The sequence below is a fragment of the Anarhichas minor genome, unplaced genomic scaffold, assembly GCF_050575085.1.
Source record: "Anarhichas minor isolate MPS153535 unplaced genomic scaffold, ASM5057508v1 ptg000018l, whole genome shotgun sequence".
NCBI classification, from domain to species: domain Eukaryota; kingdom Metazoa; phylum Chordata; class Actinopteri; order Perciformes; family Anarhichadidae; genus Anarhichas; species Anarhichas minor.
This window is the reverse complement of record NW_027466464.1, coordinates 9,015,052-9,027,790: the sequence shown is the minus strand read 5'-3', so window position 1 is coordinate 9,027,790 and position 12,739 is coordinate 9,015,052. Positions and strand designations below refer to the sequence as shown.

The 12,739-nt window shown below is 48.5% G+C and overlaps 1 protein-coding gene across 1 annotated transcript in view; it reads right to left on the bottom strand.

Moving 5' to 3' along the window:
- unc80 (unc-80 homolog (C. elegans)) overlaps positions 1–12,134 on the bottom strand; it is a 31,951-nt gene extending 19,817 nt beyond the window's left edge. The window contains exons 1-18 of the mRNA XM_076094929.1: positions 12,043–12,134; positions 11,521–11,569; positions 11,021–11,177; positions 10,461–10,801; positions 9,873–9,996; positions 9,701–9,765; positions 9,268–9,410; positions 6,497–6,770; positions 6,221–6,355; positions 5,886–6,102; positions 5,456–5,596; positions 4,706–4,974; positions 4,216–4,557; positions 3,972–4,103; positions 3,511–3,658; positions 2,615–2,665; positions 1,981–2,129; positions 702–865 (exon numbers count right to left, since the gene is read on the bottom strand). Of these exons, the coding sequence (XP_075951044.1) occupies positions 702–865; positions 1,981–2,129; positions 2,615–2,665; positions 3,511–3,658; positions 3,972–4,103; positions 4,216–4,557; positions 4,706–4,974; positions 5,456–5,596; positions 5,886–6,102; positions 6,221–6,355; positions 6,497–6,770; positions 9,268–9,410; positions 9,701–9,765; positions 9,873–9,996; positions 10,461–10,801; positions 11,021–11,177; positions 11,521–11,569; positions 12,043–12,134 (2,993 nt within the window). The remainder of the gene's footprint in view (positions 1–701; positions 866–1,980; positions 2,130–2,614; positions 2,666–3,510; positions 3,659–3,971; positions 4,104–4,215; positions 4,558–4,705; positions 4,975–5,455; positions 5,597–5,885; positions 6,103–6,220; positions 6,356–6,496; positions 6,771–9,267; positions 9,411–9,700; positions 9,766–9,872; positions 9,997–10,460; positions 10,802–11,020; positions 11,178–11,520; positions 11,570–12,042) is intronic.
- Positions 12,135–12,739: the final 605 nt, after the last annotated feature.

Below are 12,739 nucleotides of genomic sequence, written 5' to 3'. Positions count from 1 at the left end.
AAACCCTCCTGGTGTTTTTCATTCAGTCAAATGAAGTTTAGACTCCATACTTTTTTCCCGGGAAATTTCCTACATAATTAACACTAAATTATGGACCTATGCCCCTATTATGCAAACCATACATGTATATGTGCCTAAGTTTAATTATTTATTATTCTATGACATTTAATCATTAGCCTGATATTACAGCCATTTATTCCTTTTTTTTTTTTTATATATATTATTTTTATTTCTAATAGTCTAGGTTATTACTTACATTAGTAACAGTCTAATAGCTGAAATAGCTCTTATACAGGGTGCAAGTCTTTAATGCTGTCATGTGACCTCCATTTCTAGTTCGGTGGTCACATGATGAGGTAAAAATATAGGAGGGGCCTCCTGGCAGGGCCAACATCAAATCAGTCACTCAAGCAAGAAAAACAGATGCAGACAGGACAGAAAAAAACATAAAGAAAAAAAAAACAGCCAGCAGGGATGGGAAGCGTAGCTCTGATTTGACGTAAAGGGAGAAAGTAAGACCTCACGCAACCAATCACTGTGATTGGATGATACATATTTTGTTACCACTTAATAAGAGGAGGGGCGTTTAAGGTCTATGCTCAACGACACTTCAACATTAATCAGTACAGGACTTTTTTTGTCGATTTAACTTGAAAGCATAATGTCATAGAGACTGTTTCTGGCCGCTGATTGGCCAGTACCTCCTGGGTCCGGGCTGTTTGGTCTCTTCCTTCTCTTCGGGTTTCTTGGTGGTGGTGACCTTCTCGGCGCTGTCCAGGAGCGCGCTCAGTGCAACCCTGCGGAACACATTTCCATGGGCCTCCTTAATGAACTGCACCAGCTGGCGGATGTCACAGTACAGACCCTGGAGAGGAAGACGGTGGCAAAAAAGTTAGAGAAAGAGAGGGATGTGTGTGAGAGCGGAAAAGGCGTGTGAACGACGAAACGTGTCAGAGCAAGAAAAAGACAAAGAAAATTGACTGCTCGGACGTAGAATCAGGCTGATATTGCTGTGCAGTCAGCATCAAACAGTGTGCATAAGATGCATAAATGGATGATGTACTGTATATGAGCGAGTTTGTCAAGACAACAGCTCCAGCTTGTGAGTGGGTGGCCTCTGATCCTGAGCCATAATCAAGCCTGCCTTGAAAAGTGTGTCATCTTCCGCCAACGTGCACCAGCCAAGGCAGCCTTGAGGCTTTCGAGGCACCACGAGTGGTCATGGTACCTCAGTGCTCTTACACATAAACTTAAGACAAATACGAAGACAGGGTTATTATCAACAAACTATTGATTATAACACAGGTCATTGTGGCTGCACTAGAACCGCTCTGAAACTCATCCAGTGTGTTTGTCTCCTCTTCCGTGTGTTTTAAATGTTGTGTGAAGCACTTTGACCTGCCTCTGTGTTCGCTGTGCAAATGAGCTTGCATTGGCCTTCAATACAACAATAAAAGGTCTTAGAAGCAACACTCTGAGACACTCATGCAGCCATCATGTGAGACACAAAAGTCATGTGAAAGTGCATGTTAAAAACAAGTAGATGGTGCTAGCATCAGCACAAATATTCAGTATGTTGTCTGCTGATATTGTATAATATTCTGATAATATAGGGATCAGTTGATGCTATTTCCAATTAACATATCCTTTCTCTATTTGTAAAAAAGAACGGAGAAAAGCTAGTTAATGTCTTTATCCCCACAGTGAGATTAAGTACCTCTCATGTCCAATTCATCATGTATGACAAGGCATTAACAAAGGCGGCATGAGTGATTGTTCGTCTTTTGGCTCAGTACAAAATGAGTCATTAATAATTAAACTACAGCATCCAGCCAAAGGAAATATACGAGTGTGTGAATCTAGTGAGAGTACGACGAACATGTGAAGCACAGACTGCAAGCGAGGGAGAGCCACAGAGACGGCTCGGGAAGATGAAAACGGAGAGAGGCAGATGGAGGGATGATTTGGCACACCGCTCACCAGGTTCTCGGGGCTGTGCAGCTCGTGTGTGGTCGAGGCGCAGCGGGTTATGAGAGACTTGAACATGCAGCCCACCACAACCGCCTCCATATTCTGGGCCACGGACTTGTTGTCCCCCGTGGTGAAGTTGTTACCGAAGCCTGCCTTGTCTGGAAGCAAGAGGGAGGCGGGAGAGACCACGGATCACACAGGGGGTGGTTTAGTCAGCGTGGGGAGGACATTATTGACAGCTGACCAGCTTGAGTATAAAACAGTACAACAGGGAGGGAAGGGGGGGGGGGGGGGGGGGGGACGAAGGAAAAGGGTCCAGAAAGCATATGGGGGAGAAGCAAACTGAAAGGGATTCTGGGTAGGGGATAAGGAATACATGCAAGTGACTAAGGCCTGCTATAAAAACAGAGTATGGGGCTTATTCTCTTGGTCCAGTTAAACTATCTTTGCAAAATATATAAGCTCTATAAATACCAGATGTAATCATTCAAATGTTGTTGCAGGCGAGTTTTGTCAGTTTCGGAGAGAGAGTGAGGGGTGCAGCAATGGAAGCGGTGCCTAGGGAAGGGTCTGATCAGGTGAGTATGTTCATCTTATTGCTGTATTTATTGACTGTTATTGATTATTGATCATGTGTATCTACCGATGTTCCTTTTTTTCGCCCTCCTGGACCTCTCACCTGCACTGCCGTACTCTGCAAGAGAAAAGAGGCGGGGCACAAGTTGATTGACATCAGGCCAGCACAGACATGTACGCGGTGTCAGAAAGGACGTGGCACCCCACCTCTGGGAGGAGGCGAACTCGAGACGCACACACACACACACAGACACACACACACCAAAAAACTCATCGGTTCAGTAACTTGCCAATTGCACGGTATTTTGTATGCTATGATAGTGCTGATTGTATTCACAGTGTACACACAATACTTCAAATCTCAGTGCAAAACTGAATTGGCATGTACAATGTGTCTCAATGCTCAGCAATAAAGCCGCCGATTGAGCAGAGATGTAATGGGCAAAGCTTTGGATTGGCAAGTGTACAGAATGGATGAGTGAGTAAGGAAGGTATAGGATTCAGCTCAAGTGGGTGAAGTAAAAGAGGGAAGATGGAAGCAGGAGGAGGACGACATAAGGGACAAGCAGAGACGAGTGGAAGGAGGAAAGGGAAAAAAACAGATACATAAACAGTGATAGCGCTGGAATGCAAAGTCAAAGTGCAGGGTGAGACATTTGCAGTGCAATTCAGCTTTGTCAACCACATTAGAACGTGATTACTAACTTTTTATTTTACTATGTAACGCAGCACCCACACTAAACAATTGAATGTGATATAGATTTGAATGGCTATCATGCTGCACAGAATACTGACTTCTTTCTACAGCATCAATCCTAACCTGAATCATAGCGGCATTCAACACCAATGTCGGTCAAACCTAGCTGCACCTTAATTTGTGCATCTGCTGTCAACGCATATGCGTATTTTCTTTGTGTGTCACGTTCTGCATCTGGTCCCAGTCACACAAACCACCATACTTACTGTCAGTGATGGGCTCCATGCAGAAGCCCAGCAGTGCATGCAGGAAGTCCACAATGTTATTGAGAGAGTCTTTGTTGACGTACTCGCGCATTGTCTGTCGAAACTGCACCTTGTCCAGCTTGTAAAGGCTGGTCAGGCAGTTCTGGGCCTGAAAGGAAAGAATTGGAACGGGATGCATGAGAAGAATTAGAAGAAGAAGAAGTCAGGGAGAAGTAGAAAGGCCTTGTTTGCAGGATGTGCTGTTTTCATCACTTTTCATTGAGTCACATGAAAGATATCAGCTGTCTAGATAGAATTGTATTTCTCCAATACAACTTACTATAATAACAAAACATATACGCAATACGGTTAATAATCAGTCGAAAATGAAGACATGTCAGGCATCGCAAAACTGTGCCGATTTGTGGAAAGTGCACGCTGGCACAAAAGAGGTTCGGCGAAGCCAGGGTAAAATGTCTGACCTGCATCCTGAGGCGATCCCCAGACAGTCCGCGGTGTCCCTCGCCACAGCCGTAGGCACAGCCCAGTGACTTCACTATCTTTATCAGCATGGTCAGAGCCAGGCGGTGGGTGCTGAAGCCGGAGCCCTCTTCCTGTTTTCATGTGAAGAACAAACATCAACCCACAGGACTTTTATGTAGATATATTTAGATATCCGCCAACTTTATAACCACTACGACTTCCAAAGATACAGAAAGAACACACCTTTTTATCATTATCCTTGTTATTCTTCACATCATCTTTGCTCCCTTGCCCACTCCCTCCACCACTTCCCCCTCCTCCTCCACCACCGCCTCCACCGCCCCCTCCACCTGCTCCTGCCCCCGGGACTGCCCCGCCTCCCTGGGCGCCTCCTCCGAGGCCCTGACCGGCCGTGTCTTTGGCCCGTGCCTCCTGGTTCTCCTTGTTGTCGGGCTTGGACAGCTTCTTGCCCATGCCGGGCACCACACCCAGCTGCAGCAGGCAGTCGATGATATTGAGAGCCGCGTCGCAGATCCTGGAACTAATGTCGTGGCTGAGGACGGCATAGAGAGCCCGCAAGACAGCCTGAAATACAAGAAGAAATTGCTTGTTTTGTCCAACCAACAGTGCAAAACCATAGGACAGAAAACTACCAGAAAGCAAACTGGAAAGCCTTCATGGGCAATTTGCAGGATCATTTACTGAAGGTTTCATTGAAGGACCGAACACTCACAGTGAGGTCCAGCATGCCGTTCTTCAGCACAAAGTTATTGGTCCCCTCGATGTTCTCCCCTTCCTCCAGACAGGAGTAGTTGATGCAGGAGTCGGTGAAGCTGCGCGGCAGGTTGGCGCAGGCCAGAGGCTCCATGGGGCTCTCCGGGACAGTGACAGGGTTACAGAGTTTCTTCATGTGCTCCGTGAAGAAGTCGGCGTAGCCAACGTTGAAGGACGCCACCGTGGTGTTGAACGCCGCCATAGTAATGGTGGAGATCTGAGATCGGACTGCGGGCGGCAAAAAGGAGGCAGTGAGAGGACGGTGCAACTGGATAAATGTTATCATGCAGGAGACAACCGCGACCGCGGGTGGAATAATGTGTCTAATGTGTCTATTTTCAACACTGCAGCATTGTTCTATCATTAATATCTGTTGTTCTCAGGAAAGCTAATAGCGCGCTTGTGCTGCAGTGTGGAGCAGAGCCTGAAGACAGCACTGTTATTTGTATGTAAATTAGCATTATCATAGGAATATTATATAACCCTGTCCTATTTCTGCTCCGCAGGTCTCAGTGGAGCCAGAATCGTCCGGCGTTCATTGTAGCTGATGGACAGTAATACTATTATAGTTCAAACTGTGAATAACAATTTTCTTTTGATTAGTCGGATATTTGCAGGATAGAGTGCTGTATTATTTGCTGTATTATTTGGAAATGTGGCTTTATCGCATCTTCAGATCTGTTCCCCTCACCGCAGCTCTTCTCCTTACCCTCTTTGACGGTGTTGTCGCTGTGGCTGTTGGAGTGGTCGGGCATGTCTCTGAGCAGAGAGTGGTGGGAATGAGAGTGTTTGGCGCTCAGGCTGTCGGCGTCTGCAGCTGTGTCTGTGCTGCCCCGCCGTGTGAACTTGCCTGGAAAGTGACACGGACACGGATAGATACATCAGGTTGAATCAAAACATACAGATGCAAAAACACAGTTAAAAATACCAGAAGTCCCTTTTCATGCATTTGTCCTGCATCTACTGAGTAATTTTAGAAAATGTCACCCTGGGAATGTAGTGAATTTGAAGCAGCATATAACAGTATGGTGACAGTATGGGGTTCATGGAAAGGAGGCTTTAAAAAGTCACTAAGTCTGAATAGTGTCTTTGTGCCTTGAGCACAATTTAATCACACTTATGAACAGCACCCTGCCTACCCATGATGGTGGCCTGCCAGCCCCCGCGGTCCAGGGCCCGCCGATCGTCACCGAGGCCAGAGAAGCTTCCAAAGGAGAAGGTGCTGCGGGTAGGCGAGACGTCCAGGTGGTCCTCGTGGAGCAGGAAAGGAACGCCCATGCGCCGCTGACGCTTCTTCCCCGTGTGATGGAAGGGGATGGAGCCCTTCCTCTCACGGTCCTCACGCCGGTTCTTAAACTAAATCAGAAAAGGAGGACAAGGGCTTCCCAGTGAGAACCGCAATCCTCTCAGTCCTGCAAACTGATGCAAACGTGTGTCTTTAGTTATATTGTTTTTGCCCACATCTGGCTCTAACCTTCTTGAAAATGTTCATGCCCAGGTCGGCGGAGAGGTCTGGGACGGCCTGTCGACGGAGGCTGGTCAGAGAAACCTTCGTAAACGTCTCTGTGCTAAGAGATTTTCCCTCTTCATTGCATTTCAGACTCATGTCCTGCAAAGCACAGCAGAGCGTCATGGTCAGTGCATGGACATCTGAAGGACCACATGCATGTATTTTTGCATCTTTAAAAGTTGTCATTCACACCACAAACAAAAAGACAACTACTACATTCCCTCGTCTTTCCGCCATTACCTGAGTCTTGTGGGTGTTGACCAGTGAAGGCGTAGCAGCCACCATGGAGCTGCTGCGTGGACGTGGCAGAGGCGTGACCAAAGGTTCGGGGGTGCGTTCAGGTCTCTCCTCCAGGATCTGCCTCAGGCGCTGCAGGTAGAACATCAGGGCCCAGTGCACGCCCTCCTCCGTCCAGTGTGGCTGCAGCAGGCAGCGCAGCACCGCCACGTCAAAGTAAGTGGCGTAACGCGCTCGTTGGGCCAGGGAGGTTGGCAGGCCGGCAGGGGCCGATGTCCTTAAAGAAGAGGGAAGGGCCACGGTTTAACACTTTCGTACCAAAAAGAAACATTCTCTACTGGGAATAAATGTCAATAACTCCATGTGACACATTGCTTTTACCGAAAGCATGATGGGAACTGAAGTGCCAAACATATTGATCCAAAATGAAGAAGATCCATTAAGATCACTGACAAAATGCCAAATTATGGTTGAACTAACTATAAAAATGTAAAGGTCTTGAATGGAAGTGACATTATGGAAATCTGACACCTGCCTAATCAATGGCCAAATTAGGGATCATATAAATAATTACACCATGTCACGGCCTTTCCTTTTGTATTAGCCAGTCATCAACCCCCGCCACACTGCTTCGTTAATAATGCATCAAAGGAGGATGGTAAACAAGGGCAGAGCCCCCCTCTAGCATCATTGGGAGAGCATGGGGGAGAGAGGGAGCCTAAGCCTACGTGAGTCCACTATAAATAAGCCGGAATGAAGGTCAGCGGTTGGTGAGCTGCAGAGCGTATAGAGCACCACGGAGAGTGGAGAAACATATTGATATATCATGAGAGGAGGAGAGAGAGAGAGAGAGAGAGAGAGGAGGGCATTTAATCTTTGCCGGTGTAATAAATGGAGCAGGAAGAGATGGTCGATTTCGACATGAATCACTTTGAGAGCGGACAGCAGATGGAGGCAGTATCGTGTTTCACCGTCTCGCCGACACTCTGCCTGCTGCTGTTGTGTCAGGTCGCCAAGGAGACCCGAGTGACGACAGCCTCCCCGGGCCCTCCCGAGAGGAGGAGGCGGAGCCCCCCCCCCCCCCCCCCCCCCCCTCCCAGACTCCATGCGGCGGGAGAGATGCAGCAGCCAGCGGTCGCCATGGAAACTGCCTCAGCATCGGCAGCGCACTCTGAGTGGCGGATGAGTAAGCTGCACTAATTCGCGGGGCCAGAAATGACTTCATCCGGGCAGTTGCGGCGCAGAGGTGTGTGAACAAGAGGATGAGATAAGAATACGAACGCTGACATCGCCTCTGAGCCCGAGAGAGAAAGAGGATCCAGAGCGTGTTCTTGATTAGATCCTCGGATTGAAATCTGCTGATGTGGGCCAACTGCACACAGCCCCACCCCTTTGTGGATCCATACAGCGGGAAACCAACAGCTTGAAAGCGTGAAATAAATTCCTACTTACAGTCAAATCCCCTCAAATGTCTAAATTCTCTCTTAATGTGAATCTAATTGACATTCAACTCTCTTTCCTCCCTAACTTTGCTCTCGTCCTATGCAGCTTAAACATTCCCACCACCAACACTTAGAGGAAGCAGTTTATCGGTCATTATCGAGTGTGTGCCGCGAAACAATAGGGATAAATCTCTCCCTTCCTGCATTACCACGTGACTGCTCAAAACCCCTTTGGTGTTTGAGTGTATGAGGATATAACTAGCTTGGGTGGGGGCTTATTTTGACTTGCAGTCAGTTGCTGGCTGTCAGAGTGATCATGAGAAGCATTGGAGGGACTTATTTGGTTGTCAGAATGAGTTGAGATGAGCAATGGATGTCTTATCAACCTCTTCCTCCTTTTCTCCCACATCAGCCTCTCAGCCTGCTGGTCGGGTGATTCAGGAGGATGACAGAGAAGACACGAGAGACTTAAAAAGACAAAACACCCACAGAGGATGTGCGAAATGCAAATGTCGAAAGACTCTCTGCACAGAATAACTCAGATCTAAAGATTAGTCGACTGGATGTTAGTCAACTCTCATTGTGAGGTACCGCTCGCCGGTCAAACGTGCCTCGTCTGAGCCAAAGCGAGATTGAGCCTGAGTCTGGCAGAAGAGACCGAACAACGCCAGACTGGCCGCGCACAGACCAAATGAAGCCAGGCCGTGTCATGCCAGGCCAGAGACACTGCCAGCATTAGACATGAAGCACATTACTTCAGCATAATTACCCTGGTTGTGGGGGACAAACGTCAGATGGGTGTGCTAATGCTCAAGCAAGACAAGGCTCTTTATGTGTGTGTGCTGACTGAGGAGACATTGCAGCATTAGACCAACACATTACACAGGGGAAGGAGGAGCTATTCATATACTACGCTAGCGCTCACGAGCTAGTGGAGCGAGCTGTGCTGTGCCGTGTGTGTGTGTGACAGACGCCGCCGCAGGGCTAAATGTTTCGCCATCAACAAGATGATGGCACCAGTTCTGTGTCAGCGCGGGTCACTGCACCGCTTCAACACACAACTGGCTTCTTGGGTATACGTCACGTATGTTATTCAGTTATGAAAGCTTTTGTGAAAGCAGTGCCATTAAATCACGTATCGACCGTTATGGATCGACACTAATCATTAAGGTGGTTTCACTGCATGATCATCTGCTACCTCCTCCTGCTTAACAGCAAGCCTGAATGGGCAGTGGACATAAGTCCTGAATAAAAAATCAATACACACCACACATGACCAAGTGTTACCTATCTCGCTGCCTCTTGAGGTTAAATTGATTCACGGGTGCTCACTTTTTCTTGGAAGGGCCCTTCACCGGTGGGGGTTGTTGGGAAGGGCCACCTTTCTCCACCGAGTTACCACGGCGACAGCTCCGCTCTCCGGCCGCGGGGGAGGAGGAATCTGATTGGGCGGCTTCGCAAACCACCTGGAAGCCCTGTGGGTGAGAGGGAGAGATGGATGGATACTGCAGATGGGGGGGGGGGGGGGGGATAAACAGGAAAGACCTGATGATTAAAGGCTCTGAGGTTGGAGGGAGGTTCCTGTCATGACCCTGGCTAACCGCGCTAATGCTCCCGGATGGCTGGCTGCTAATGAATATTAGCTGCCAGCCTCAGGGGGATGTTGAAAGGGGGAAGGGAAGAAGCCTCACACTGCTTCCTGAACACATTCAATCAACACGAGGCGATGAATCAGACATGATCTAGGCATAAAGCGCTCACTCACCATGGGACCAGGGTTGCCAGATCCACAGGGGCTGCACTGGTTGTTGACTGGGGAGTTCCTCTTCGCTGTTGAGACAGGCGGAGAAGATTACACGTCTTAATTATGAACAAACAAAATAGATAACCGCTTACAAGGGACCTTCGTGGCCGTAAGTGAGGATTTCTTTCTCCACCTGTCACAATGTTTCTGACTGGTTTGATGAGTGCAGTAAAGGCAGAGATGTCAGGCTGGCGGTGCTCCCACATTGGCTGCCATATCACCAGACCGCTGGCCAATCGAAAGGTCAGGTCCGACTCCTTGAAAAGAAATTATACATTTAGAATCTCATTTATAAAGGAGGCGGTTTTTGCACATTTAGCACTTCTTCTCAACCATCCAATCATCATCCAATCAATGTAAGAAGCAACTTGTTGGACGTTTTATGACTTGAAATGCTTAGATTTAATCATCTTGTTGGACTATTCCAAAGTGCACTGCTATTATGATATGATCACTTACATAAGATACAGTCATTGATTGTTCAGTTGGGAAACACTGGAGTATTGTAACCTGACCCTTGTATCAGTACACACAGATCAGTAGCCAGAGGGTGACACTGAGTATGTGTGTGTTGGAGGGTTTGATATGGGACAGGCTGAATAAATCTGCTGCGAAATAATTATTTTTACAACAGAAAAGAGTACAACTGCACAGTTACAGTGGATGGAATTGATCCTGTATACTGGTGTATTCCAAGGCATTTGTATCTCCAGGTACGGACCTTTATCCGATGAATAAGCGGAGCGAACAGGAACACAAACAGCTCCACCGTGGCCATACTCTTGTGGAACAGCTTGGTACGAGCATGCTCATCCTCCTCCAGCAGGGAGCCGCTGTGCTGGAGACCCGACCCCCCCAGGGCAGAGCCGGAGCATGAGCCGGGAGCCCCCGGGGACGAACCCTGGTTGCCCACCGGCTGGAGGAAGGCGCTGCTGCTGCTGCCCCCCGACCAGCCGTGGCTGAGGCTGGGCTCGTGGTTGCACTCCTGGGCAGCGTCCAGCAGCATCCAGTGCAGCGTGTGGAGCAGCTTGGTCTCGGCTACGCCCAGCTTGTCCTGGTGGCCTGTCGGAGGTCAGAGGTCAGGGTGATGAAGAGAATGAAATATTAAAAAAATATTGTATTAGTCCATTTTTAGATGTACTGTAAGTCAGGCAGTTCTGTAGCTGCCCTGTGGCTGAAAGAAGAATCAGTTTTGTGTTTTGTTGAATGAGGATAACCTGGATAAGGCTGTCACCTCAATACCTAAAGCGCACCTAATGTGTGTGTGTTGCGTGTCCTCACCTAGCCTGTTCCTGTTCGACAGCAGGATGGAGGTGCAGTGGAGTACATGAGGCAGGGCCGCCTGGACGAGCTCCCAGCGGGAGATGCTCTGGATGGCCTCTGACAGGGCCGGCGACAGCCCGTGGAGCTTATTCTCCACCAGCACCCGCTCAAAGGACTGGGGAGGCAGCCAGAGAAAAGGAGAGAAAGAGACATCAGACAGGAACTAAAGCCTCTTTCTTTGACTATCTAAATGCCCCCGTATGGCCCCAAGCAAGGCGATGCCCGTGGGAGAGACAGAGGCAGCTCTGTTTGGATCCAAAGGGATCTGGAGAAGCGTCATTATGGATATGAGTTTGCAGAGGTCTGGCTCCTGGTTAATGGGAGGAAGCAAGAGGGAAAACTCATTTGCTAAATGTAAAATCAAGAGCCCACTTGATTTGCAGGTGCATTAAGGTAAAAACAGATTACTGGGAACGGAGCGATTGTTTCCCCACACACGGCATTATGAAATAACTCACCACACAAGATGCTTCATACTGTTTTCCCAACTTTGGACGCAGAAATGCACTGAGAAACACAAAAAAAAACACGCTTATATAACATTTCAAAATAAATGATAAATGTAGGTTACACCATTAAATCTCCTCTGTCAAATCGTATTTCTTACGGAATATACTGCACAGGACATTTTGCACAAACAGGAGCCGTCATTTCACAGCAGCTGATCCACAGACTTGTTTTCTTTGGCCCACTTTCTGTATTTGCTTTACAGGTGTGACATCATGCATTCTGCATCTGTCTCCGTTCACAGTTGACACTCCACCTCCCCTCCATTTACAACATTCAATGACACCAGGGAACTGACACACTCAGACTATCCATTGATTTATAATAAGGCAATGCATCTATTTTGACTCCGAACAGGATTAAAATGCAGGTGGCTTTATATGTGTGACACAGCTGCTGTCACATCCTTGATCCTCCTTATTCTCAGCGATGGCAAACACCTGTTATCAATTTCCACTGAAGCACACACTGACCTGGTTTGCCTCCATAGGAAGGTCTGGATGGGGAACGGTATTCCTTTCCCGCACTCCGGCTCGTTGTCGTCCAGGCTTTTCCTCTTCACCATTTTGGCCGGACCTGCCTGCTCGCGACCACCGGGACGCGCGCGCGCGGCGGCGGCGGCGGCGGCGGCGGCTGCTGCTGCTGGCTCTGCCCAGGTGACCAGCGAGCTTCGCTCACGACATGATTGGGTTCGTCCTGCGTAAAATGGCTGCAAGTGTCGGTCGGTCGGTCGGCGGCAATAGAGAGAGAGAGAGAGGGATAGATAGAGAGAGAGAGAAGGAGAGAGAGAGAGAGGGGGGAGAGAGAGAGAGAGAGAGAGGAGAGCGCTCGGATTTCAGCACCTCCCTTACCGGACAGCGACAGTTGATCGGCGTGCTAATTTATTTGGCGGCGGAGCTTAAAGACGCAGTGTGCGGCTGCGCCAGATGTTGTCCGTCTCAACCCTCTGCCTTGTGCATCATTAAAGGAAATGACAGAGCGTTTGACTGAAACACAAACGCCTGCAAAACACGCGTTGAACTGGCACCCGGATGGTGCATTCACACGGGGCATAATCCTTCAATTGGATGTCAACAGGTTGTTTAACAACACAGGTGGACGAGGTGGTGGGCTGTAAAAGACACTCTACTGATTCTTATTTTCTTACAGACAACTGTGAAAGAATGCGGG